Raw genomic sequence first — 27247 nt, 5'->3', positions numbered from 1 at the left:
CCACTCGGGAGTCATTTCTTTACCAGGTTTTTTATTTTATTTTTTATTTACTTATGTCGTGTTCAAACTTTTTAGCTCTGGATAAACTGTAGAATAAAACATTGCACAGATTGAATTGTTTTTGTTTATTATATTTTACCACAATTTTTGATTAAAAACATTTTCATTTTGTAACAATGTGTATGCATGTTGTGAGAGATGCTTTGAGAAAAGAATAAACTATGCAGGTGCTAGTGTTAGGATACCACTTACATTGTTCCAGTCCAGCAAAAGTTTATGTGAATTAGCTTGCCCAACAGCATCAGCATTGGACTGAAGGTCTACCCCTGTCTCTGGTCTCTCAAAATCGTTGACAACAAGCTGAGAATGACGATCTCTCTTTTTTTTTTCATGAACCCACTTGATTTTTAGTTTGGATTAAGATGAAGTAGTGGGCAGGGCTATGTTCATGTGTTCACGGCCTGAATGTGTGGCTGTTTAATGGAAATGGAAGATGTGGATTTGGTTTCTAAAATTAAGCAAACTAAACCTGAGATAAGTACAAATGGATGAGCTACCTCATATTTTATCCTTGCACCGGACAGATCAAACCACTTCTTATGTCAAGTCTACGGTTTTACTCCCAGCATGTCATGAGTCATAATAATTGTTCATGTGAATGTATAAGGGCATTTCCACAGTTGGCCCCTGATGCCATGAGTTGCTAGTGCTATGCCGCCTTGGGATGGAAACACAACACAATGGTCATTTACACTTTGAAAGCCTTTTATTTGCTTTAAGCAATTTAACCAGAAATGTTTCATTTTTTTCTAACTTTAAATCAGCATGTCTTGAATCTCTTGGTGAGGGTGCGTGCACATACTTTCAATTAGTTCATCTTTTGTGCTTTGCAGTGACGTTGATACAATTATACTTTACAAGTGCTTCTCTCTAACAAATTCTCAGTTTCTTTGCTGGATGCCTGAAATAATTGCTATGTTTTTTTTGATAGCATAATGTGATTTGAAGCGGGGTACTGTGTTGTCAAATTCTTATTACGTATCATAGGTTATCAGCGATCCAAATCTCTTAACACTCAGTCATCCGCTATGGAAGCCAATGAGCTCATTGATATACAATTATGAATGTTGTGAGTGCTCTTTGGGAGCAGCTTTATAAACAATCTCTAAACCCTGACTTCTGTAGCTTTGTGATCTGAATTGTAGAGCGAGTGAGTCCTTTGTATGATGCACAAGAGAATTGGTTCTCAACACTTATGCTGTATCTGATGCGATGCTCCTAGTAGGCCTTAGATTTCTTTCCTTAGTTTGTATAGAAAATGGTGAAATGGTATTCCTTCGGCCAAGAACACGCTGCACAGTGTTAAACGTAACACTATTTGGTATCCCTGATGCTTTGACTTTATTAACTGGAGATGTATGTACTGTTTGGCATGATGAGGATTATATCAGACACATTTTGCATCCAGTCTTTCGATTTACTCTTAACAGACCACATGGTGCTTTTTTTTTATAATTAAATATGATTGTGTCTCACTCTACCATGATCGACAGCAGTTCTTTTTGAAAGAAATGACTTTAAGAGAAGTGGACAGTGGACAACATTCATGGTGTAAAATCTAAATCATGAATTAATTTTAGATAACAACCCATGTTTTTTCACATGTGTTGGCATTGAATAATGCAAAAAATCTCATCGCTGTGTTAGATATTCACCTCTGCACACTTCAGTCTTTCTCTTTCTAACCCTGTTATCAAACAAGATTCATATTTTAGTTTCACATTCTACTATAACTACTTTTATAATCAACTTTCACCCACATGTTCCTCCTCTTATGCTGGTGTTAAACTTATTTTTCCTTATTTAACAGTTGTTTGTCAAATTAATAATATAATAAATTCTCCTTTAGACCTTCTTTGTGGGATTTTTATCTTTATCACATATTTACACTGAAAAATAACGGAAAAACAAAACAGTCATAGGTAAATATTTGAAATCTTTATTTGGGTGTTTCGTCACAGTCGAGCACAGCTGTTGCAGCTGGCTGGCTGTGATATGTTTGGCCACAGCGTTCAGCCTCACGTCAGTCAGCATGCTGAAATACACATGACAGGGATGTTTATTAGCAACCACATACACAGTGTTACAGATTTACTTATGACCACACTAGAGATCATATAAGAGGGCTATGTGAGGTCATCTTTAACCAAGGAAAACATTCAGTCTCTTCTCAGATTAACCCTCTTGTTATGAAGCCCGCTGGCTAATTTTAATAAATACTTCTAAAGGTCATACAATTTAGCAGCATACTGTAATATGAAATGTGTTAAGTTTACTAACCTTGCTACCCTGGTCCCGTGTGCGGACCCGGAGCTTGTTGACCTGCGATTCAGCCGTATCAGCCCTCTCCTCTGCATCATCAAGCTCGTGCTGGAGCTTCCTATACTTAGAGAGGTTGGTGTTTGCCTGCTCCTCCTGCAGGTGGGAGGAAACCAAGAAACCTATTCAGTGTACAGTGAACTGAAGGCTTTTCAGTCATTTTCTTCTCTATTTAAGCCGCTCCAGCTATGGCTAAGGATGTGGTGAAGATAATAATTTATCACTGACACTACAATAATGCTAAACTGCTGATAATGGACTCACCGCTTCTTCAGCCTGTCTCTTGTAACTCTTCACCTTGGTCTGCAGTTTATCAATGAGGTCCTGCAGGCGGACCAGGTTCTTCTTGTCTTCCTCACCCTGCACAGACAACACAGGGAGCTCCTAAAACAAGCATTCATATTTTACACCCCAGCATGCTCTATGTGCAAACAAACTTGTTGTTTACCTGGTAGGAGAGCTCTTTGATTCTCCTCTCATACTTGCGTACTACCTTCTGATACTCTTGGCTCTTCTTTTGCTCAGATTCAATTTCAATCTGCAGTTCTTTGACCTACAAGCAAGACCAGAACATTACCAGTCCACTCAGATTACAAACAAAACTCTCAACCCATCACAACAATTATAAGATAGGACAGTGACTACATAATGATTTAACTGAGCTCATCTCTCACCTTGGCCTCCAGCTTCTGGACCTGTTTTTTTCCACCCTTGAGGGCGATCTGCTCTGCTTCGTCCAGTCGCATCTGCAGATCCTTTATGGTCTGCTCCATGTTCTTCTTCATCCTCTCCAGATGGGCGCTAGTGTCCTGCTCCTTCTTCAGCTCCTCTGCCATCATAGCTGCCTACAAGAATTCAGAGGATCATTGTAAAATGGGCATTGAGTAAACCCCTGTTGAGTTATTCTGTACTGTTAATTTCTTATGTCATGCACTTTATATTTTGTTTATTACAGAACTTACATCAGTGATGGCCTTTTTGGCCTTCTCCTCTGCATTGCGGCACTCCTGCACAGCATCGTCTACTTCATTTGACAGTGTGGACAGATCATTCTCCAGCTTCTTCTTCTGGTTGATCATTCCAGTGTTCTGCAGCAAAAGAGTCAGTTTCAAAAATCGTCTCAGGATTATTAAATCATAATAATGATCAATCATCATTATTAAAAATATGTTATTTTATCTTGTTTTTAATTTGATTTCTTTTATTTAGTAATCAGAGCAACTGAACCAAAGAGTAACAAATAGGCCAGAAATACTTGCTTTTGCAACTATTTTTAACAAACACAGACTAGCAAGCTTGTAAAACAAAGGTATCCTATTCACGTCCATCTACTGAAAGTAAGTGACCATCCTTTGATAAGCCAATATATTTATATCAAGTGAAGTCATAATCTTTCATCATTGCACTGGAGGGTGGTTTTAAACGCTTCTTCCTACCTGAGAGTGCAACAGGTTGACTCTCTCCGTGGCCTCAAGCAGCTCATGCTCAGCTAGCTTGCGTGCACGGTCATTCTGTTCCAGCAGAGCCCTTAGCTCCTCTACCTCAGCAGCCAGCAGGTTGTTGCGGCGCTCTGTCACTGCCACCTGCTCCTTCAGATCCTCATTATTGTGAATAGTTGCATCCAGCTCCAACTGAATGTCCTGGAGCCAGATCATGTACAATCAAAATATTAAGGAGGATGGAATTTGTTCCATGTACTAATGAATCAAACACATTATGTAAGTTCATCAACCGGGTGCTAGGTGGACTCACCTTGATCTGAACCTGCAAGTTTCTCAGGAGTTTGTGGGACTCTGAGGCCTGCCTGTTGGCATGGTTCAGCTGCACCTCCATCTCATTCAAGTCGCCCTCCATCTTCTTCTTCAGGCGCACTGCCTCGTTGCGAGACTTGGCCTCAGCATCTAATGTGGTCTGCATGGACTCCATTGTTCTCTGGTGGTTACGGCTAGAAGTTGAAAGATGTTGAGAGAAATTTAGGAGGCCCAGTTTGTATAGACTGGTCAATGGGATAGAATCAAATCTGCCGTAAAGAAGGACAAAAAGAGTAATCAACGAATCTCACCGAAGGCTGTCAATTTCCTCATCCTTCTCTGCCAGTTTCCTGTCAACGTCAGCCTTGATCTGGTTGAGCTCGAGCTGAATGCGGAGAGTTTTGCTTTCTTCATGCTCCAGAGTGCCCTGAGACAGACAGATACTCAATGCTTGAAGAGCATATATTCGGTGGGTAACCTCTGTCAAAAAATATCCCAGACACCAAGGAGAAAGAAGTGAGAGAACTCAGCAAACTGCTTACTTCAGCTTCCTCCAGGGCAGCTTGAAGCTCAGATTTCTCCATGTCCAGACCCTTTTTCATTTTCTCCAGCTCATGGATGGTCTTCACTCCCTGACTGATTTGATCTGACAGGTCAGTGATCTCCTCTAGGGGAGTAAAGATAGAAATATATCAATATTGTTTTTATTTTTTATAACGGCTAAGTAAACTTGTAATCGGTTTCAAAGGATGCAACCTTCAAACTGGGTATTCATGTTGTAAAAAACAATGACAGGCACCTTGGAGGTTCTTGGTCTCCTTCTTGAAGGTCTCGAGATGATCCAGGGTCTCTTCGTAGCAGTTCTTTAGTTTGAAGAGCTCTGTGCTCAGGCCGCGAGACTCTTTTTGAGAGGTCTCCAGCTCTGACTGGCATTCTTCATACTTCTGTTTCCACTCAACCAGCACCTGGAGAACACAAGACACATATTTGCACTGGAACAAAAGTTAAAATTGACTATTAGGGTTTCCGTTAAGGAAAGCAAAAGTCGTCCTCTGTAATAGTTTCCATCAGCTAATACCTTGTCAAAGTTGCGTTGCTTCTTGTCAAGAGCAGCTGCTGCAGCGTTGGCACGCTCCAGGTCAATGGTCAGGTCCTCGATCTCTGTCTGGAGCCGATGTTTAGTCTTCTCCAGGGAGGAGCACTTGGCATTGGAAGCCTCCACTGTCTCTTCAGCGTTCTGCAGACGTGTCACCAGCTTCTTCCTAATGAGAGGCAAACACATTTGGCACTCTTAGGTCAAATGATCATTGTGTAACATCAAATTTTGTGAGTTAAAAACACATCTCACTCACTTGGCTTCCTCCAGCTCCTCAGTCCTCTGGATGGCGTCAGTTTCATACTTGGTCCTCCACTGAGCCACCTCAGCATTGGCCTTGGACAGACTTCTCTGTAATTCAGCCTTTGCTTCTTGTTCTTCGTCGTACTGCTCTCTCAGAAGATCACAGTCGTGTCGACATGACTGCAGCGCATGGGCTAGGGCATTCTTAGCCTTAAAGAAACCAATCATGATGGCACAGAGCAGTTAGTAGAAGTGGAGGAACTCTGAATTTCTGCAGAGGTAGCTACCAGTTTTGTAAATAACCACTACTAACTGATGTGGTGATATGGAGCTGACCTTATTCTCCTCCTCCAACTGTTTCTTGATCTCCTCAACATTCTGGCTGACGGAGTTCTTGGCACGCTGCAGCTGGGAGACCATGGACTCCCGCTCTTCAAGCATCCTGCTCACCTCGGCTACATGGAGGAGAAAAAGGTACCTGTGTTAATAACAGGTCTGTAAAATCTGTTTGTGTGATTTGTGATCAAATAAAAAGCGCCCTACCACTCTCAGTCTGAGCACGGGCCCTTTGGGTGTTGGTGTCGTTGAGCTGCCTCTGGAGCTCTTCAACCTTGGCTTTAGCCTCATTCATTTGGTCTTCATACAGGCGACACATCTTCTCTGAAGTGGTCTGTAGACAAAAGATGGACATTTTTAGTTTTTATAAGGGATTAATCTAGTACTTTAAACCTTTCCGTGTGTTTATCTTCTTTTTTCTATCTACCTTGCCCTTGGAGAGCTGCTCCACAGTACAGGCCAAATCATCGGCTTCCATCTTGACCTCGCTCCTCTCCTTCTCCAGCTTATGCTTGACTCGCTGCAGGCTGTCGATCTGCTCGCTCAACTCTGCAATGCTGTCAGCATGCTTCTTCCGCAAGGTCGCCGTTGTAGCCTCGTGGTGCATCATTGCTTCCTCCAGGTCTCGCCGCATCTTCAGAAAATCTGCCTCTCTCTTCTTGTTGAACTCGATCTGGGCTGAGGTTGCCCCACCAGCCTCCTCCAGGCGCTCGCTCAGCTCTTCGAGCTCACGAGCCACATCACCACGCTGCTTCTCCACTTTGGCCCTGCAAGCCCGTTCGGCCTCCAACTCCTCCTCCAACTCCTCTGTACGAGCCTGAAGGAAAGCAGCGGTCAGTTATGTTGTCAAAATGATGTCATAACTGCTCTTATAGAAGTTGAGACCAGTTCCCACCTGTAGCTCCTTTATCTTCTTCTGGAGCTGATTGACCAAGGCTTGCTCGTCTTCAATTCTTGTGCTCAGCCCATTCATTTCAAAGTCTTTCCTGGAAGAAAAATTTGGCAATTATTATCATTACTTCCCAAAAGCAAGATCATATTTCTCTGTAATTAAGTGAAAACTCACTTCTTCAGATTCTCTTGAATTTGCTGTTTGTCATTCTCCAAGTCCATAACCGACTCCAGGGAGAGTTTCAGATCTCCCTCCAGCTTACGTTTGACCCGTTCCAGGTCCATACGCAGCTTCTTCTCCTGCTCCAGTGAACCCTCCAGCTGGTTCAATAGGAATTTTGAAATATGTTACATTATATATATCACCACCTGTGCTTTTATATAGGCAATAAATACACTTACATCATCTACTTGTTGCTCCAGCTTTGCCTTGGCTTTGGTCAGAGTGTTGACTTTGTCTTCCTCTGCCTGCAGGTCATCTAGAGTCTGCTGGTGAGCCTCCTGAAGAGCCTTCTTTTCTTTGGTCAAATGCGTTATGGTTTCATCAAGAACTGACATTTCCTCAATCAGGTTCTTCACCTGTGAGCCGGAAGAAGGAAATGTATTTATCACTATGAAATGAGAAATCAAAAACATGTTTAGTTTTTATTTACCTGTACATATTCAATCTACTTAATTTGCTGTGGATCTTTCTGTGCCCTCTTAACTAACTCTGGAGGCAACTCACTCCATTTCAAACACCCTTACCTTGTTCTCAGTTGCATACTTCTCCTTTTCCACTTTAGCCAGAGTGATCTCCAGATCGTCAATGTCTCTCTTCAGCTCAGCACACTCATCCTCCAGCTTGCGCTTCTTGGCGAGCAAAGTAGAGCTCATCTCCTCCTCGTCCTCCAGCCTCTCCATGATTTCTTTCACTTTGGCCTCCAGCTGGATCTTAGTTTTGATGAGCAGCTCACAGCGGTCCTCGGCATCTGCAAGATTGTCTTGCTCCTACAGGGTAGAAAGAGTATGTGTTCTGAACGTGCATGAACTATCTGTCTTTCCAAAAGCTAAATGTGTGAATTCTTGAGGAATGCCACGTACCGCCTGCAGCAGTAGAGAGATATCGTTCTTCTCCAGGACCAGGCTGACCTGCCTCTCCTCCAACTCTTTGCGCTTGACCTCAGATTTCTCCAGAGCCTCCTTCAACTTGGCCATCTCCTCCTTCAGAGAGATCAGCTCTTTCTCAGTGGCAGCGCTTTTCAGTAGAGGCTTGATTTTGAAGAAGAGCTTCATCCAGGGCCAGTGTTTGACAGCATTGAAGGCTCGGATGTTCCACTGGATGATCATCAGAGCCGCCCTAAAAAAAAGATGAAATGTTTTTTGAAACAAATCTAAAATGGCACAGAGACCGATAATTCCCAATCAGGTATACTGCCAGAAGGTACGTGGACATATTTTGGAGTAGCTCAAGCTAATAAGAACTGGTCTAAAAGCCGGAAGATCTAAACGGTTGACAAAAACCAGTGGATTAATTGTTGAAAATAGCTATAAAACAATTAAAATAGTTAGAAAAAAAATAACATATAATGACTGAACTCGTTATCAATATTGATAAATGAAACAGTGGTTGGAGTAGTTAATGAAGTACTGAGTGGTGTAAATAGTTAGCTAAGAGTTAAAGAGTTAGTTAAAGTTTGGGGAAATTGTTAAACGTGTAGCTTCTGCCACTAATGGTACAAATGCAAACTTGATTGAACCAAACTAAACATTGACATTTCAATTGTATCAAAATGTGTTTATATCGTAACAATATCCACTTTTATAATAATGTTACAATAACTAAATACAAATGAACAAATTCGGAATATGACTCGTGATGATATTGATAAAATACATGAGTTCACCTGACAAAGCTATATGGGGAACCACTGCTGTAGAAGTGAATAGAAGTTAATGTCACATCAAGTTAAGAGAAGAAGGTCAAAAAGATTTATCCTGGAGTTCCCCGTGTATTTATTTAGTTACTTATTTTGGCACTAATCCTGCTGCTACTCACTGTCTTGTATCTAATCACACACAGAGGGAAAATGTAATCATACACCTAATGCTGCTTTTCATGTTTCATGACTGTGACCAAACAGGGTTACCAGATTGATTTAGTCTCATTAGAATGGCGTCTCGCAACCCTAAATATGGACCCAGAGCCGACTGGTCAAGGACGCTCTTTCAGTGTTTAGAGGGTAAGTTTGAGTGAGTGTGCACACGCTGGGGTGGGAGGTGAGGGGGTTGGAACTGATTGCATTTTTGACATGACTCCATGCCGGGTGCCTCTCAAAGGTGAGCGTCTGTGTTTATTTAGAAACTTAAGCCCTCTGTCCAACAGGCAACTTTAATCCTCTGTCACCCGTCACATATCCCATCAATGCACACACTTAGAAGTACAGGCGCTGAGGACAAAAGGGGCCAGGGGCCATTGGGCATCCAGGGAGGGGGCCGGGGGTTGTATTTTTAGGGAGGGCCTGAGCAGCTGCCACTTGACACATGTCGCCACCTGGCTCTGAGGACACCGTCAGCATTGTTTAATTTAGAGAGAGTAGATGGAGAGAATGGCCAGAGACCCACGATGTGGGTGTGTGTGTGTGTGTGAGAGAGAGAGAGAGAGAGAGAGAGAGAGAGAGAGAGAGAGAGAGAGAGAGAGAGAGAGAGAGAGAGAGAGAGATGTGGCCCCTTATTAACAGTAGGGCCACACACATGCCTGGTAACCATACAAGGGCAAGCACACGCCTCACACACGCCGATAACGCTGCCCTTGCATGCCACACATACTAGAGCAGGGGAGTGAACACTAAGGTATAGTATATCACAAGCTGAAAGGCTTGCTGCAGATTGTGTTGCTATTGAACCTGTTCAGAAAAGCAACTGTTGAGGGAGTGTTTGTCTGCACTCATGTCTTCACCTTCCTGTGAAATATTAGACTTAAATGCTTTCCTCTGCGTATGAATGCGTTTTATATTCATTCAGGTATATAAAAAAGAAATGATTTTGTCAACAAAAGTCTTTGGTTTTCTTACTTCATTCTTGTGAACTTATTCCGCTCATTCCTCATGAGTTTGCCACGAGCAGCTGCCTGCAGCAACGTCAGGATTTTGGCCAGACGCTCATCTCTCAGTTCTTCGAGGTGGCCCAGCAGGCCTGCCTTGAAGAAAACCTACATGAAGCCAAAATGGCGGGAGATTAGATTTATTGTTACATGCTCATATAAAAAAATACCATCCAATTTTTAAATAATTGAATAAAATTATTAAAAATTGTTATTTTGCTTTTTTGCGCTGATTATTTTGCCACTAACAGCTTTGCTTTATACGAGCTGCTACTTCCTACCTTTGTGTGTCCAAATCTATACTGGTTGTGGTCGATATCCAGGGAGGCCAGCAGCTTCTCTGTAGCTTTCCTGCTGTCCATAAACGTATGATTTGGGATAGCACTGGGGTGTAGGATGCGGTAGCTGAATGGATGAATATAGTAGTGTTGTCAGGCAGATTATCACTGTGACTCATTACCATGCCATGATATTCAAAAGTGATCTGAAATCTGTACCGCTGTTTGAATTCAGCATAGACGATGCGGTTGGGAAAGCCTTTTCTGCAGATCCTGATGCCTTCCAGCACACCGTTGCAGCGCAGCTGGTGCAGCACTATGAATGCTTCCATGATCCCTGTGCAGAACAAGTTTTAAACATGAGCCTAGTCTGGTTTGTTTAGCTGCTGATTATATGCGGTGATTGTGCAATTTGTTACCTGGAGTCTTGGTCTCATTAGGGATGATGCAACGAACAAAGTGAGGCTGGGTGCTGCGGAGGTTCGTCATCAGCTTATTCAGGTTTTCCTGTAGGAAAGGAAAAACACCACAAATCACGTCAAATGGTTATACCTTGAATCTACAATTCAAACAACACTTGTAGATAAATAATGAGATAAATAACATTATCTTCATGTAAAATGCTTTTTTATCTGCAGAACTTTGTGTTCCTCACATGTGAAATGTTGGATGTTAAGGAGAAAAGAGCCAGCACAGACTTAAAGTGATGTTCATGTGATCATTGCCCTAAACATCACTGCAAGTCTTAACTGTCTCCGTCCCAGCTGTCCAACGATGCCCACCATTTCTCGTGCCACATAAAAAAAAGTAAGTGATCTGGAATAACCTCTGTCTGCAATCACCTGCATCATTAATGGACCATTTTAATCTGTGGTGTCAGTCTCACCTTGTGAAGCTGAGAAACGGTCTGGAAAGAGGCAGCCTTCTTTCTCTTTTCTTTGCTACCACTCTTGTGGTCAGATACTGCGAGATAAAAACACAGCGATTCATTTAAACTCCTTTAGGTGTCCTCTCTATGCTCTAGTCTTCTGTCAGCATCCTGTTTACTGTACCTGAGTCTGAGCCAACATAATTCTCATACAGAGAAGCTAGCAGTTTGTTGGAGGACTTCCGGAAACACACCACCACCGTCTCATTCAGTGGGTCTTTATTTTTGTCTAGCCAGCCAATAATGGTATATGGTACCTGTAAAAGCAGCAGGAACATCCATATTATTGAATTCTTTATGTAAGAATTAATGTTGTAAGACTGTCTCAGGGCTTTATCAAGAACAAACTTACCACTCCGGCATAGTGCACTAGCTCAAAATGGGCCTCGTACTTGCGCTTCTTGTCCGGCCGTGGCTTTTGGAAATTAGGCGATTTGCCAATGTGATTATCATACATCTTGGCTTTGAAGCTGCTGTCTGAAGCCTTTGGGAACATGCACTCCTCTTCAAGGATAGACATGATACCCAGCGGCTGGAAAAAAGAGCAGAGTGTTACTTACGTCTCTGTGAAACTCTTTTGTGATTCAACTTCATCTATTACGGTTAAAACGCTTTCTCTTTACTTTTTCAATGAGATCAATGCAAGCTTGAAGGTCCAGTCCGAAGTCAATGAAGGTCCATTCGATGCCTTCCCTCTTATACTCCTCCTGCTCCAGGATGAACATGTGGTGGTTGAAGAACTGTTGCAGTTTCTCATTTGTGAAGTTAATGCACAGCTGCTCAAAGCTGTTGAGCTGCAATGAAAGAGGAATGGTGTTTCAAAGGAAGAATTGGAAGTGAACAGCCTGAAATACATGTTACTGAGCGTCATCCTGCAGTATAGCTTATTTATCACGGTAAGAAAGGATGTGGCACAAACAGAGCACTTTTTGATATTAGCCCAAAATATGGCCTTAGAAACAGAAAACCAGTTTGATGGTAATAGTGCTTAATAAATATAATTTTCGTCTCTAAAAGATAATTGCAGGATGGTTCAACTTACTTCAAAGATCTCAAACCCAGCGATGTCCAGGACCCCTATGAAATACTGGCGAGGCAGGGAGGTGTACAGGGTGCGGTTGATCCGTCCCACGAGCCATTTGAACATGCGGTCATACGTGGCTTTGGCCAGAGCACCAACAGCGTAGTTAACCTATGGCATCAGCACACACACATACATCTGTCATTTACATGGATAGCTTCTGTTGCTTAGATACCACATTCTAAAGTGGCGAGTGTATTGATTGACTGAGGATTAAGAAGCTGTCCCTCGTCAGCATGCTATGAAGTGAAGCTGAATACACTGCATCTTTTCTACCCTGTCCAAGTACATTTCGTACAGCAGTTCTGCTTTTATATGTTTGATATATTGTGCCTCATTTTTTCATTTTATATCACAAAACAATTAACTCATTCATCGTCTTTCAGATTAAGGAAATAATTGGAACCAAACAAAGACAGCAGACATTGCATCACCTCACCTGTTCCACATTCTGTCCCTTCACTACATACTCATTCCCCACCTTCACCCTTGGGTGCAGGAGGCCCTTGATGAGATCAGCTGAACTGACACCCATTAGGTAAGAGGCCTTGTCTGCACCTTAAAAACCAAACAGGACAAAAATCACAAACTTGCTTTTAAACCAATGTATTGTTTTTGTGCCAAATTTCTTGTTGTTGGCTCTTACTTTCAGTGCCGTCAGCCTCCGCCTGCTCCTCACGCTGCTTTTGCTTGAATTTCATGTTGCCAAAGTGCATGATGGCTCCAACTATTTTATAGCAGCCATACTTCTCGTCCGACAGGAAGCCAAGGATGTCCATAGCATGCTGTAAAGAAGCCAAGAAAAGTAATCTCATAACGTCACAAATATACTCAATGTGCTCTATGGATTTCTCTCCATGTGGACAAAATAAAATCTCTTACATCAGTGGCCATCAGCTCCTGTCCGTCATCCATGTTCTCCACGGTGGTCACACCCTGGGAGCAGAAGTGGTAGTCATATGGGTTGGAGGACACCAGCAGCATGTCTGGAACAAAGAGTTTGCAGGTTAACATCGCAGTCCTGCTGCAGCACATAATGAAATATACAAAGCAGACACAATAACGGACCTAACAGTTCAGGTTTCTTCTGCGACATGATCTGGTAGTAGATGTGGTAGCTCCTTTCACCGGGCTGCTGAAATATCACTCTGGATTTTTCCAGAAGATCTAAAGGTGAAAAAGGAGAGTAACATGTTTATATCAGACATGAAACAAGAAGAGAAACACATGATGATGATGAATACGATGTTTGACCGCTGGCTTACATATATCAATATCAGCAGAGGCTAGTTTGCCAGTATGTCCAAAGTGGATCCTGATGAACTTGCCCTGTGAGAACATTTCATTTTAAATGCTCCAGAAACTGACCAACAAATAGCAGCATTATCCAACTCATTTCAATGTATATGCTGTATCTTATTTACAGGGATTTTACAGGTACTCACAAAACGGGAAGAGTTGTCATTTCTTAGCGTTTTGGCATTACCAAACGCCTCCATGGCAGGGTTTGCCTCAATGATCTGATCCTCCAGAGTCCCCTGGGAGAGAATGTTAGAAGAAAATGTAAAGACGCCCAGTCACATTCATTTATATATTCCTTTTTTTTTAAAGTTTATTTTTATCACTGTTAACATATTGTAACTGCATTATTTTTCCATGCAGTTTGAACTCACCTCCGTTTTAGTGGCAAGCCCTTGCTGTAAAATAATAAGGTAAAAAGCCTGTGAGTGTCATATTATTTAAAGCCTGACTGAATAATGCTTTGTTTCAATAGCAAAGGGAAACATCATAACCAACTGGAAAATTAGATAGTGGTTGTTAAAGCTGTGGTAAAACCCAATGGCCACCTTGTTTTATGTGATGAAGTGTGGTGAACGCAGGGGAGAAAAAGGTAGGAAAAATGAACACAGAAAAGTCAAAACCAAAACTCAAAGCACAGGGAAAGAAAATGGAAGAATTTGAGCCAAAAAAGGGAAATGACATGGAAAGGGAAAAAGAAAAATAGTTAAAAATCAATGTGAAGTGTCTGGAAAGGGCTACACAACACATGAGGGTAAAGACTCAGACATGAATGTAATCAGTTCTCACATTCACCATTTTGACAGTGAGGAAAATGTATAGACACGGTTTAAAGGGGATACACGGAAGGATTCCTGGGACCAAAAACAAAATGAAGAAAATAAAAATAAAATACAGCAAAAAAAGCTGGTAAGCAAAAATGTTGCCACATCAGCCTTACTCCTTTTTTGGCAGTTGTTTCCCCAAGAGCTGCCACAATGGCAAAATACTGAATGACACGTTTCGTGTTGACAGTTTTGCCAGCACCGGATTCTCCGCTATAGGAGTGTAAAAAAATAACAAAGTGTACATACAACAGGTAAAAACTGGTCACAAAACTGGTAAAAGTAGTGTAAATCAAAATAATTACACTGCATGTTACAAAACAGATATAAAAAGAAAAAAGTGAAGAATAGATGTCAGAAAAAGTCAAAAACTTTGGAGGAAAAAATATCAAAATATTAAAGTGGCAGTGTGGGGACAGTCTACATGTAATATGGCTGTTTAGTTACAAGCTGTCTGTTTCTTCTCTAATTTGTGACAAGACAAAGAAATTAATTTGAAACATTTGATCCTTACGTGATGAGCATGGACTGGTTCTCCCGATCTGAGGAAGAGAAAAGCACACAAGGCTTGTTACATACCTATGACTGCAGGTATGTGTGTTTATATTTGTTGGCATATGTATGGGTGTGTGCTTGTGTGAACTGTATGTTTTTGTGATCACATTTTTCTTTTGTGTGTACTATATGTTGTTATAATGCCTTAGTGTACACTCACTGCGCAGCATGTCGTTATATGCATTGTCCGCGATGGAGTAGATGTGTGGCGGTGCCTCAGAGCGGCGTTTGCCTTTATAGGCGGCGACCACAGGGGCTGTGTAGACGGGCAGCCACTTGTATGGATTTACCGTCACACAGAAGAGCCCCGAGTAAGTCTGAGGAAACAGGACATGGCAAAACAATAACTATGATACCTTTTCACTTAAAACAAGAACGTCCAGTTCTGCCACTGACAGGTTGACATTGCTCATGTTTACTGCTGAACTCTGTAATTTAATCTGAATAAGAATGACTCTGAAGGGATCATAGAAAGATGGGAGAGGGAAAGAACCATAATGGGATACTTACATAGATCATCCAGGCAGAGTAGCGTCTGCGCAGGTTGAACAGCACAGAAGCCTCGTTGAGGTGGGTCAGCATGGCCATGTCTTCAATCATGTCATACTTAGGAGGATTCATCTGCTGGATATCACATTCCTTCACTGTCAGAGTCTAAAGGGATGGAAGCAGACAGACATGAGAAAGGGAACATGGGATTGTACTGTGCATGAAGTGTTTTTATTCAATATTGCATTTAGAGGGTAATCACCTACCCTCCCGTCTTTGGTTTCAACAATGACTTTGTCACCGCTGTGCTCCTTGATCTCAATCTCAATATACGCTTCTTTTTCATCAGGGACCCAGGCTCGCTTCTTACCTAACAGCACAGCAGAGGGTGTGCACTAAGTCAAAAGATGTTGGGAAGCAGCAAAACTCTCTACAATGCAAATGTTGCCAGAGACAGTTCATAAAAAAACAAATCAAAGAAATACAACAAATCGTTGAAAGTATTACACACATTACTCTGTCAAGAATAGGCTTACTCAAACGTGTGTTACTGTAAAAATGATTTTAGAACTTTATTTATATAGCACCTTTGTAATAAAACCAGGTTACAAAAAAATAGTGATACATTGTAACATTTTACTTTGAAAAAAAACAGTTTGGTAATATTATTTCATTTGCTTAATGAAGTAATATTATTTAAACATATTTTGCCATATTTTCAGACTGTAAATTAGCTATTTCTTTGAAAACTTTGCAACAACTGCAACTGCAATGACGAAGCGGAATCTCACTTGATCGACTGAATTGTCGGCTTATTTGAAAATAGAAATTAAATTAATATTGAATAAAAAAAACTCAATTATTTGATTTTAATGTGATTTTTCCTATACGGTTTCGTTTCTTTGTTCTCTCCTGACTAGGCCTACCGTCAAAAACAATCGTGTGCGACACCATCAACTCCAGGTCAGATTTGCGTAAAAACTGTGCAGCTTCTCCGAAGTCCTTTGAGTCAAAGCGCGACATGTTGTCAACTCTTCACCGGCCCCAAAAACCAGACGCTCCAGTGAGACAGACGAGTTGAGGAATTCCTTTGGTAAGAAAACAAAGCTTTGCATTAGGGTCAGTACTTCTTTATGTTGAAACAGTTTCTTTCAAGTCAGCCTTCCATTATTGATGAAAACAATGCGTGGCCATTAAACACTGCCTGTGCGTAAAGAGCGCAAATCCACTATCATCAAGTGTGAACAAAAAAAACTGAAACTTATAAATTGTAAACTGACACGTGCCGGCAAAGGTAAACAGTATTACTAAACTACTGTACCTGAAATGATTACTCTACAGGACGGTTTTAAGGGCAGCCAACCCGCGCGTAAAATGCGTAGTGACCAACCTACCAAACAAAGGCAAAACGTTGTCCACTGACCTCAGCACGACCACAACGAAATAACAGCTTGGTGAGATGTGCCCTCCTTTATACTGTGTTTCTCAAGGTCACGGCCAGTGGACATTTGTCCCTCATTAGCATATGCCACCTCCTCCGACGCCTATTGGTGCTGAGCGCCTGTCTCAATTGACACAAAAGGAAAGCTACGTTTTTGTCATTGCGCTAAACCCAAGCCGGCTATTTTTGTATCCTAGTTATTTTATGCACTGTACACACTGCGATGGAGTGGGAGAGAGTTGCATTTGAAGCATCCCGGTAGGAGAGAATTTTTTCTCTCCTCAGATTTTGAAAGGGCAGTGCATCATTGCCTATCAGGACAGGGATTTGTGTCCACGCCTAGAAATAAAAACTGTAAATTAAACAGACTATTCTCAGGAAAAAAACTACATGTATAGGATATTAAAATAAAATAAAAAAATACAGTCAGTAGAGTTAAATACATATCTGGAATTTAGTAAGTGTTTTTACTTGCCCTCGACCTCCTGATAAACTCAATTGAACTCTTCCCATGTTAGGTGACTGTGATGCTTAAACTCATGTTGGCCTTTAAGTAATAGCCCTGCAGCTTTTGTGCTGTTAAGTGCCAACAGGGATGTTTGCTATTGTGTGAGGCCACATAGGATGCAACCTTAGAAGAGATTATTTCCGGAGCTGTGTGGCATTAAAAATGTTACTATAAATACACAACATTATATTAATAGAGAGAAACGTGGCATGTGGCCGACCACACAGCCAAGGGCCTCACATGAATTTACAATCAATAAACACGATTCATTCAAGATATGTGATGAAATATCGTGAATAGAATTGTAGTTTTTTAGATTGTTTCAACCAAGCCAGCAATGAGTAGAGCTTTAGCACCTTGGGCCTCTGATGAAAATGATAAGTATCTTAGTAACTATCCACTGGTAGCACAGGGTGTCATATGGTCACACGTTGCTGCTGTAATTTTGTATATTCAGTAATTCTGGCATTAGCCCTGCGCCTCTCAGACTCTGGCTCCGCCAGATCTGACCTTCAGAGCAAGGGAGAGCAGGGTGACAGTGCAGCACAGGGGGGGGAGGGAAAGGGGACCACAGTTTCTCAGAATAGACAAAGCCAGAGTCCAGCATTCCTGATAGGGAGATTGACTGTTAACTGTTGACTGCGTGAAATTCTGCAAAAGCCACGTAGATAAGCCGAAGACAGTTGTCTGGTGCCAATTAAGTAATTATCATAAACCCTGAGAGATGATAGGGTTTGCGCACACACACACGCACACGCACACACACACGCACACACACGCACACACAGAAACATGGAGAGAAACACACAAAAACATGGAGAGAAACAAGAAAACAAACTCCTAATAATGGACATCTTGACCTGAGGGGCGGCCATCTTTGTTGATGCCGTTATCTGTTGCTGTGGCAGACTGAGAGGTGTTTCCGTGATGGCTCAAACTTTCTTGGGCATCAGTTAGATAGAGCGGGCCTGAGCTATTCTGGGACAAGGGGCTCTTCAGAGAGGCAGAGGCTGGTTTATGTACTATGTCACTTGCTGCACCATTTGAAAAGCTGGCGTGCTGATAACACATGAGGAGGAGATGAATCTCAAAGTCCCCAGAGCTGCTGGCTTTAAATAAGTCCACATTCTCCAGCACGTAAAAACACACACAAATACACACACACACACACACACACACACACACACACACACATAGTGGAGGGCATGAGGCGTGAGCGTAGTCCCCCAGCACATCTCTTTGCACTGCTATAATGCAGCGCACACTGCAACAGCTGACTTCTCAGAGCTACAGCTCTCCTTACATCCCCAGTGTTCCTCAAAATCATTTAGAGTCTAATGTGGCCAGGCCCATTAATGCTCATGTTTTGATTATTAGACATGTGTGCAGCTTTAAATTACCTCCCCATATAAAGTGACCAAACTGATGCACAGTAGGACTCTGCCCCAAAATGCTGTGGCGAAGTCCTCTGTCCACTCTGGTGGACCAGCCGGCCCACAGTTTGGTGATGTGCAAGTGATGAGCCGACATTTTGGGCATGAAGACTTGATCGGGGGTCTGTCACAGTTGTTTTAGATCATCATGCACCGAATGCCAGCAGGCTTAGGCAAAGAGATTGGGAATTATGACTGCAGTCATTCTCAGCAGTGTTTTATCGTACATGACACAGTCATCTCTCTCTCCACGTTCGGTTTCTGCACAGGTGGGACTGTTCATCAGAGCCTATACAAAATGTTACTTCACTAAAATGAACAAACAGCTTTAAAAATCCAAATCCTATTGTTTTATTGTTATTTTCTTTAAATAAATACTGTAAATAAGATAATGTAATGATCAGTATATTGCCTGATTTAATTTGACTTGTTGTCAGTTGTTTACTGTAAAGTTAAAGTAATTTGAGACCATTGAGAATCATTATTTCAGAAATGATGATTACTTTAATTATTGTGGTAACATTTCTATCTATCTATCTATCTATCTATCTATCTATCTATCTATCTATCTATCTATCTATCTATCTATCTATCTATCTATCTATCTATCTATCTATCTATCTATCTATCTATCTATCTATCTATCTTTTTAATTCTTGATTTTGTTTTATGTATATTTTCTTGTTTATTTCTTTCATGAATCCTTTTTTCTTTTTTGCCTTTCTGTAAATAGGGAGTTTGCTTGTTTGCTGGCTTGAGAGAGACAATATTAAGATCCCTATGTTGCTCTATAGCAGTAACCTAAACATGGGCGGCGGAGCAGTGTTTCATTTTGGATCAAAGCATTCATTGAGGGTGGATATTTCTGTAATCACCTCGTGCCTGCCTACAATACCTTGCAGCAACTGTGTGGGCTAAGGTCCTAGCCATCAGTTCATCAGAGTGGAGACTGGCTGACGCGTGGCACAAACACACTCTAAAGCCCCAATTAAGCTTTCACACCCACACCTACCCCTGACATCCACCCTTAGACATGCACTAATAACACACAGCAGAGTAAGTCAGTCTTTTAGCGAGCCGTTGGGGGGAGGGTCAATACCTCAGCTATTAGCCTCTGGCTCCAGACAATACCCCGGGTCTCATTGTACTAAGTTGTGGTCTGGGTCAGTGGCCTGCTCGGCCAGCCCGGCCCTCAGTATGCATGGCAGCCCTCAGCTGTCTTTCTATTTCAGGAGCATGGAGGCATTCCACGGCCCAGCTGGGGCATCAGAGACAATGGGCATGCTGCCTTATCCAAACACAGGCCCGCAGACAATCTGACGCACTCCAGAATCCCAGTGAGAGCCCCGCTGCAGCCCCTCCTATCCAATAAAGTAGAAGTAAAGGGTTAACAAGGCTGCACACACACTAAAACACATCCCTCAGGAGCTCCAGTGCTTCCTTTCACGCACTACAATGAGCAATCCATTCAAGGAGAGATACATTCATTTTGTGATGTGTGATAACGGACAGGAATGTAGTGAAGAATAAACACAGCTACACTCAGTTTATCAAACATGTTATTTGTAGAATACAGTTGGGCAACTTTTTAGATGACAGACGTCTTTCTTATAAGATATAGTTAACTCATGTGTAAGACCCAAATTTGTTTTTTTTGTGTATTTATGAAAACTAAACTGTAACACAAACTAATCAATCGTTAATAATTAATCACCACTGTACCAATGGTAGTGAATGCTTAACTAATCATTCGTTACTCATTCATTTAACAGTAATTACTAGTCTGTTTAACAGTAACTAATCATTAGTGCTTGAATCCCGGTCAATCAGTAATTACTCATTTGTTAATCATTAACTACCTACTTTTTTTGTGTACTTTATTGTAAAGTGTTACCAACTAAACTATTTTCTATTTGTAGTAAATGTTGTATGTATGATGATTTGAAATAATTAGACGTAGTGAGTTATTGTGGTGAGTTTATCCATTAACCATTGCATCACTGACACTTTAGTGTCAGTGGATATACAGAAAAGTTCAGTTCACACAAAGATGAGTTTTCACTGAAATCACTGTTTCTAAATAGCGGGCCATGACTTCAGTTGCTCTGCTTGACTTTAAATAGACTTGGAAGAGAAACCTGTCTAGCTGCTTGGAAAGACCTTCAGTTAGTGACCTACACCATGTTACTGTCAGGGTTGACATAGCTTCACCTAATTTACTGTCCGTCCCATTGGGGGTCTGTTTAAGACAACCAGCAGGGATTCATGGGGCAGTGCTTGCCTTCTGAACATAATTGCTGTTTAGACAGAGCTGCTCTCACACAATGAAAGGCATTTTGGTGAGCTGTATGGTGTCTCTTTCACAGTTTACACAGGCTCCAAGCCCGTCCTATATTTCCTTAAAAAACACACGCACATAAATACACCAAAGTGGATGCATACGTACAAACACTGTCACCACCTCTTGCCACAGAGGACTTCACCTGTCGCCCATGACAACTGCTCAAACACACCGAAAGTGGAGGCCGACTGGCAGAACTTGTGTTATACCATCAAATTGCAAGTTTAATTAATTCACTTGGTTGCCAGTCAAGCAAACTGACAAAGATTACTCAGGGGAAATATCAGCTGATCCAGGTATTTGTTAAAGAATCAAGGGCTTGAAAAAGGATTTGGGGAGAAAAATGGGGAGACATTGGAAAAGATATAGGAACTTTGGGAGAAGTTTAATTTTAATTGAATTTATTCTAGCCATAGGAGAAAAATGACAGAGGAGACTACTTCGATAATATTTGCTTTGCCTGGTCCAGTCATTTTGAAGAAGTTTAAAATTTCTTGTTAAACAAGCCCTAAAGTAACTCAGATGATCTGTCACCACCTTGAAGGGAAGAACAGTATACTTTGGTCGCACTCAAGTTACGTTTATAGCCTGAAAACTGACTAAAGACCTCCAACACAGAAAGAGCCTCCAGAGGGAGGTGGCTGGCTTTGAGACAAACAGAAGTAAGTCATCAGCATATAATGATATCTTGTGCTCAATCCCTCCTCTCCATATCCCCTGAATCCGTTTGTTACTGCGAATGGCGCTTGCAAGTGGCTCTATTGCAATAGCAAAAAGGAGAGGGCTCAAAGGACAACCCAAATAAGATAATTTCTAAATATAAAACTTAAAAATAATTTTAAGTCATCAATAAAAACAACATTTAAGTTGTTAGATGGTGGAAAAATGTCTATGATTGACATGCATCTAGCTCCTTATTTCATCAGAAATATTCTTTTTTGTGACTAAACCCCCATGGGAAAAATGCATCCAGACTAAGATCGTTAATAACTTTGCCGTGCTTATGTGTCATTGAAGTGTATCAGTGACTTCCTTACATGTTTAACTGCATACCTAGCTGCTTATTGTGAAGTTAGAAACTATTGACCCTCTAATGGATGAAAATATCAAAATCTCCTAATCTCATTACGGTAATCTCTTAATTGATAACACATTAATCTTTAAATCTAGAGTTTCACATTTCAGTGCAACTGACTACATGTTGTCAGCTTTAGATAATAGGTAAAATATTTTACTCAACAGAGGAGAACTGAGTTTTATAAAGGTTCACAGTTACTAAATGTGGAACAGGCAGACATTAGAGAGAGGCAAAGGGAAGGTATAGAAGTATTCTTCATGTGATGTGTTTGGTCAGAGGGACAGGTGGACACAGAAGAGGACACATAATGGCATCAATGCAGCAACTGACTGTATTCTCAATCACTGTGACTGTTTAGAAGCTATCCTACCTCTTTTCAAGTGCGATAATGCAATTTTTCTCAACTACTGACTGTTAATTTTCATTTCTCCCACTGCCGTGTGCCATCCCTGTCTATTCCTCCCCTCTGCCATCAATTTCTCTTTTTAACCTTAAACGATTGTGAAAGGAAAAGTTGAATCTAAATGTATTGTTTTTTTTTATCTGAGTGAGAGCTCAGATTTACTTAACTGGCTGGCTGCTAGGCTCTAGTTTTATCAGTAGCGTTACCAGCAGAGGGCCTCAGTCCCACCTAAAGCTTCCACCACAAGCCTCTGAGAGATGCTGCCAACATTTAATAGCTAGTCGGAGCTATGTGGGCCACAGGATGTTGTTCAGTAAGAAGCTGGAGCAGGAGCAGGTGAAGAAAGTCCTAAGGGAAAGCCCTGTGCTCTTGCTTTACTCTCGAAGACGTAACAGAAGGATCAGTTTGGCAATCAGAGAAGTGCTACTTCCCGGCAGCAGGCCAGACACTTAGACAGCTGGCACTGTGTGTGTCTCAATACTCCTCTTCTCTCACACTGCATTTAGCGCACAATACGACAGTGTGTTAGCAGTTTGTTTTCATCTCCTAATTGGCAGTATCAGAATAGTGTTAACATCAGAGGTAGGATTCCCAGGAGGAGTCTTCTTATCTGCAGATGATGAACAAAAGTATAAGAAAATGTGAATGTGTTAAAACACATTGCAGGATTATTTTTGAAAGGCAAACATTCCTTTGGAGGGAGTGTTACAGGTCCTTGTGGCAACTGTATGTCAGTAACATGTGACACAAATTTGCTCTTTTGGTGAAACTACTGACCAATGCTACCCTCTACTGCCAGAGAGCAAGCATTAAACACATGTCCCTTCAAAATATGCATTTTACACTGTTGCCTCTATATTTTGACTTTTTGGTACTAATCTAATTCTTCATCCTATGGTAACCATACAATGCTTTTATTCTGAAATAGAAGGATCTGCATAAACGTCTGACATCAAAAAGATTAAGTACGGAAAAGGGATACAAGTATACCTAGATGACTCACTGGCTTTGGGAGGGGAGATGTTGCTATTTGTTAAAAGTGTTCATACTAATGGCCAGGTTGGGTCAGTGGTTAAAGCAGGCGCATGTACACATTTATGCCTTGAGGCAGAGGTCCAGGGTTAAAAAAGAAACAAGAACATTGTTCATGCTAGAAGAAAAGCCAACACAAAAAAATGTTTTTGCTTTTGAGTCCACATTCCTCAGGGGTCACTATACAACACCATAGTCTACGTACTATGCATGACACTAAGGCATTCTACCTTAAAAGGCTTGAAGGTACAAAATAAAAAGATTGATCTTTGATAAAGAACGCTGCGGTTTTGGCCCAAGTTGTTCAAGTTACAAGTTCAAGTAGCAATCTGCCCCCCATGTCTTGTTAAATTGTTTAGAAGGTTATGTGTAACTTTCTCATGTTCAATATCCAGAATTGTGAGGTTTTTTTTATCCAGTAAAAAGCATAAACATGTAGGTGAAAGAATGAAAACTGCTTTGTTGAACCTCATTAGTTTTTTTTATTGTGGCATTTTTTGGTCTTTATTGATAGGATAGGACAGATTGTGGCCGCTGCACCTGAGCATCTGTACATGGGGCGCATGCTCATCCAGGTGAGCTTACCAGGCGCCCGCTCATTTTTTTTCTCTAGTTGCCAAGACGTTTCTTTTATTTTGATGATCTTGTTTCCATCCGAGAGATGAAGATGCAGTTGAGTTTGACCTCAACCACAATGCTGACCAGATTGAGGGCTTGTTAAAAAAGAGGGGGGCCGAGGCCAATTCCTGGCTTCACTGTTGTACAACTTTCCATTAGCCTGATAAAGACTACTGTACAGGGGAAGGACATATCAACTCCTTTTGATTCAATTAACAAGCCAGACCATACAACATATGGACATTGATACAAATCTGAATGGAATTAAGGGATTTGTCTCCAGGAGCTGTGATATATTTTTTCCAATCTTCTCTGAATGAGAAACTTTAAGTTAAAATAGTGAGATTCAAGCCGTCTCATTGCTTTTCTACTAACCTTATGAAAAGCAAAAGTAAAAAATATAAGAAATGCATATTTTATTATACATATTTGATAATATTATTATGGAATACATAATTACAATGTTATTATGCTTTATATCTTTGATATTTGGACAGAGATGTTATCTAAATAAAGATGACACTGTACTTGCTGCTTTCCTTTCACCTTTTCTTAGCGCAGACGCAGAAACACACACGCACTCTCCATGGTGACAATTTGATCCTGTCAATTGACGCAGAGCTACGCCTTAACCACTGGGGGGAGCCATATTCCTGTATGTGACCATTATCCTCACAGTTTTAAATCTGTTTACATGTGGCCAATTCAGTCTGAGAGGAAGCACAAAAGGAACCTTGTGAGTGAACTGCACCTTGCAAGCAGCTGGTTTTATGGCTTTAACAGAAAAGTTACATTTTTTCAAAGAAAACATATACGGTAGCATATTATAACACAACATCGGACTCATGTAAACCCTGATATACTTGCCTTGTATTTGCTAATAAAGGTAATTCCACTTAACAGTCATTGACATGGCGTTTCTCTATGTTTTTCAATGACAGGAAGGGACTATCTCATAGGAAGTGGAAGTAGGAGCGTCCTTCTCTCTCCCACACACTCCTACACCCCCACAGTCATCCACTTGCCTTCCTATCCTGTAGCTGTAAGCGGTGTGAGCCAGGAACACCCCCTCTCTGCAGGGCTATGGCTGCCTGCTAGTATTTTGGTAATCGTCATCCTCCCTGACCTGCTGGCCTGATCCTGGCGCCAGGAGTCTCCACGCCTCCCCTCCACCTCCACAAGCCAACTACCCCCGACCCCACGGATAATTCAGACCAGCTGTTGCAAGGTGCCTGGCCCGCTCCCACCGACTATACTCACACTTGCCTCTTCCAAAGTTCTGACTTTGTCTCAGGGAAAAAGAAAAAAGGACCTGGCTGTAGGCTGTTTTGGAGGCCTCCCAGTCTTTGCATGGGGTCTTACTGGTGCATAAAATAAATCCAAGTCAATCACAGGCCTGGTTCCTGTTCTGCAACAAATCAGGACTGTGTCTGGATTTAATGTTGCAAAATGGAAACACACATTTAGTGAGTATTGTGCTATAGCAGGAAGTCAAACACTTACATTTGCTTTCCTTGTCCTTCACAAGTGTCACTGACCTAAATTTCTCTCATTCCTCTAACCTTTCAGTCTTAATAAAGTGGAATGTGTCACTGGGAAATGATAGTCCTGGACAGAATTGAGTTTTGTTGCAATGTGCCACAACAGAGCCATCTCTTCATTGGAGTCACATGAAGAGCATGCACATCCTCAATGATCAAGTGATACTGTGAGAGGATATTGCCAAGGAATGTTTGACGAGAAGGACGATAAAGAAAAGGGCCTTGATTTGCCACAGATAATTTTCCCTCTGTGTTGAATTCATGTGGCAAAGGATGCATTCTCAGTTCATATGTGTGCTTCTTCTTTTGTATACTTGAGTGTTTTTGGCATTTGAGGGGCTCTATGCAAAATAAGGTGCCTCTCTGTCTATGGCCTAACCACAGTGGGACTTTGGACTGAGATGGAGGGGAACCCCAAGCTTTGATCCCCACTCCACAACCCCAGCACTGCTGAGTAACGGCCCATGAGTGAACTGCATACATGTGTGTGTGACAGAGGTTTGGATTGTTGTGTTCACAGTGGTGGCAGTGGTGGTAGTGGTGCGGTTGCCTTGTAGAACAGCAGTGGATGGTTGTCAGAGACAGAGGCCTGATAGAGGGGGGTGGGGGAGTGATACAAAGAGCTGTTCTGGTGGAACTATGGAAGAAAATAGTTCATGCTGCACTGGGATTTCCTGCCTTTGCCCCTCCTCTCCCTGTCCTGTCTGCCCGCTCTGTTCTTGACGCCCTTAAGCAGTGTGGAAACTGCTCGGACAATATTTCAGATGGAGATGGGTGAAGCAATTGATATAACGAAAAGGACTGCAGGGATCATGGGGCAAGAGATTCTGTGTTGATCCAGACTTTTGCATCCAGGTTTCTATAATTCGATTCCCTCTGTCCGTTTACAGGCATTAGTTTAGATGAATAGTTTTGACCTTGCACAATGTCTCTCACACAACATATCTGAATGGTGTTATCTGATCTCTTAACATACACAGCTGGAATACACATTGCTTCGCCCTGACATTGGTCCTGTGAATGGAAGCACGAGGCAGCCACACCACCACTGCTTATGTTAAATGTAGAAAAGACAGGTGCGTCACCATTTGGCTGTCCTCAGACATATGGCATAGGTGTCAAAATGGAGGTGGACGGGGATGAGGGGTCTGGGTTTAATGTTTTAACCAGTCCCCTGCTCTTCCAGTGCTTTGATCTAAAGTGTCAGCGGCAGAGGTAGGGGGCATGTGTCACTCATTAGCAGTTTGGTGAGAGTGTGCTGGCTCGCAGCTTTTCCTAGTGTGGACCGGGGTGAAGAGGATGCTGTGAAAATGGCTGCTCATGGGGTGTTCCTGCTAATAAACCCTGAAGGTGGCGTGGGGGTGGAGAGCTTGAAAAAAAAAAATGGAGGAAAGGAGTGCAGTTCACTTTACTATCTGCCTATGTGTCGGGCATCGCTTTCATTACCCTGCACACACTTACGCTAAACTGATAGCACAGGAAGTTGAATAGACGATTTCATTGAAAAGCCCTGCTGCCAGCACTCACTGTCTTGGGAGAGGAGGGAAATGGAAACCAGATGTCTGAGATCCACCGTCAAAGCTCTTAGACTATGTCAGTTCCTCCAGGTTCCATTGGTGG

General features: G+C 41.8%; 1 protein-coding gene across 4 annotated transcripts; it reads right to left on the bottom strand.

Moving 5' to 3' along the window:
- Nucleotides 1-1983: 1983 nt before the first annotated feature.
- Nucleotides 1984-16698, bottom strand: myh7ba (myosin, heavy chain 7B, cardiac muscle, beta a). 4 transcript variants are annotated; one of them, XM_034868327.1, is made up of 44 exons: nt 16627-16698; nt 16159-16320; nt 15499-15602; nt 15254-15397; nt 14904-15060; nt 14703-14730; nt 14305-14401; nt 13739-13762; nt 13511-13603; nt 13331-13394; nt 13134-13232; nt 12948-13051; nt 12712-12850; nt 12505-12623; nt 12027-12176; nt 11608-11778; nt 11337-11516; nt 11109-11241; nt 10943-11019; nt 10476-10563; nt 10276-10393; nt 10060-10183; nt 9750-9886; nt 7780-8035; nt 7444-7686; nt 7099-7275; nt 6872-7017; nt 6701-6791; nt 6233-6622; nt 6013-6139; nt 5806-5924; nt 5483-5679; nt 5209-5392; nt 4930-5095; nt 4673-4797; nt 4442-4557; nt 4132-4324; nt 3816-4019; nt 3342-3467; nt 3054-3224; nt 2828-2932; nt 2644-2739; nt 2341-2475; nt 1984-2095 (listed from the first exon to the last, which is right to left on the bottom strand). In XM_034868327.1, exons 2-44 carry the CDS (start codon nt 16253-16255, stop codon nt 2084-2086), a joined length of 5826 nt encoding a protein of 1941 aa, XP_034724218.1. In that variant the 5' UTR covers nt 16256-16320; nt 16627-16698; the 3' UTR covers nt 1984-2083. The 4 variants fall into 4 exon arrangements, with proteins under 4 accessions (XP_034724218.1, XP_034724219.1, XP_034724220.1 ...); XM_034868328.1 differs by lacking the exon at nt 16627-16698 and having other exon boundaries at nt 15499-15627; nt 16159-16287; XM_034868329.1 differs by lacking the exons at nt 14305-14401; nt 15254-15397; nt 15499-15602; nt 16159-16320; nt 16627-16698 and having other exon boundaries at nt 14904-15050.
- Nucleotides 16699-27247: the final 10549 nt, after the last annotated feature.

This window comes from Etheostoma cragini, chromosome 4 (genome assembly GCF_013103735.1).
Source record: "Etheostoma cragini isolate CJK2018 chromosome 4, CSU_Ecrag_1.0, whole genome shotgun sequence".
Classification (NCBI taxonomy): Eukaryota; Metazoa; Chordata; class Actinopteri; order Perciformes; family Percidae; genus Etheostoma; species Etheostoma cragini.
Note: the sequence above shows the minus strand (reverse complement) of the source record. Positions and strands in the feature narration are given on the sequence as shown.

Excerpts from the sequence above, each read along its gene's own strand:
- myh7ba (XM_034868327.1), bottom strand. The coding sequence starts at position 16,255 with ATGTCGCGCTTTGACTCAAAGGACTTCGGAGAAGCTGCACAGTTTTTA. Across the intron at positions 8,036-9,749 it reads AATAAGTTCACAAGAATGAA|GGCGGCTCTGATGATCATCC; the intron begins GTAAGAAAACCA and ends TCTTTTTTTTAG. Across the intron at positions 3,468-3,815 it reads TCAACCTGTTGCACTCTCAG|AACACTGGAATGATCAACCA; the intron begins GTAGGAAGAAGC and ends CTTTTGCTGCAG.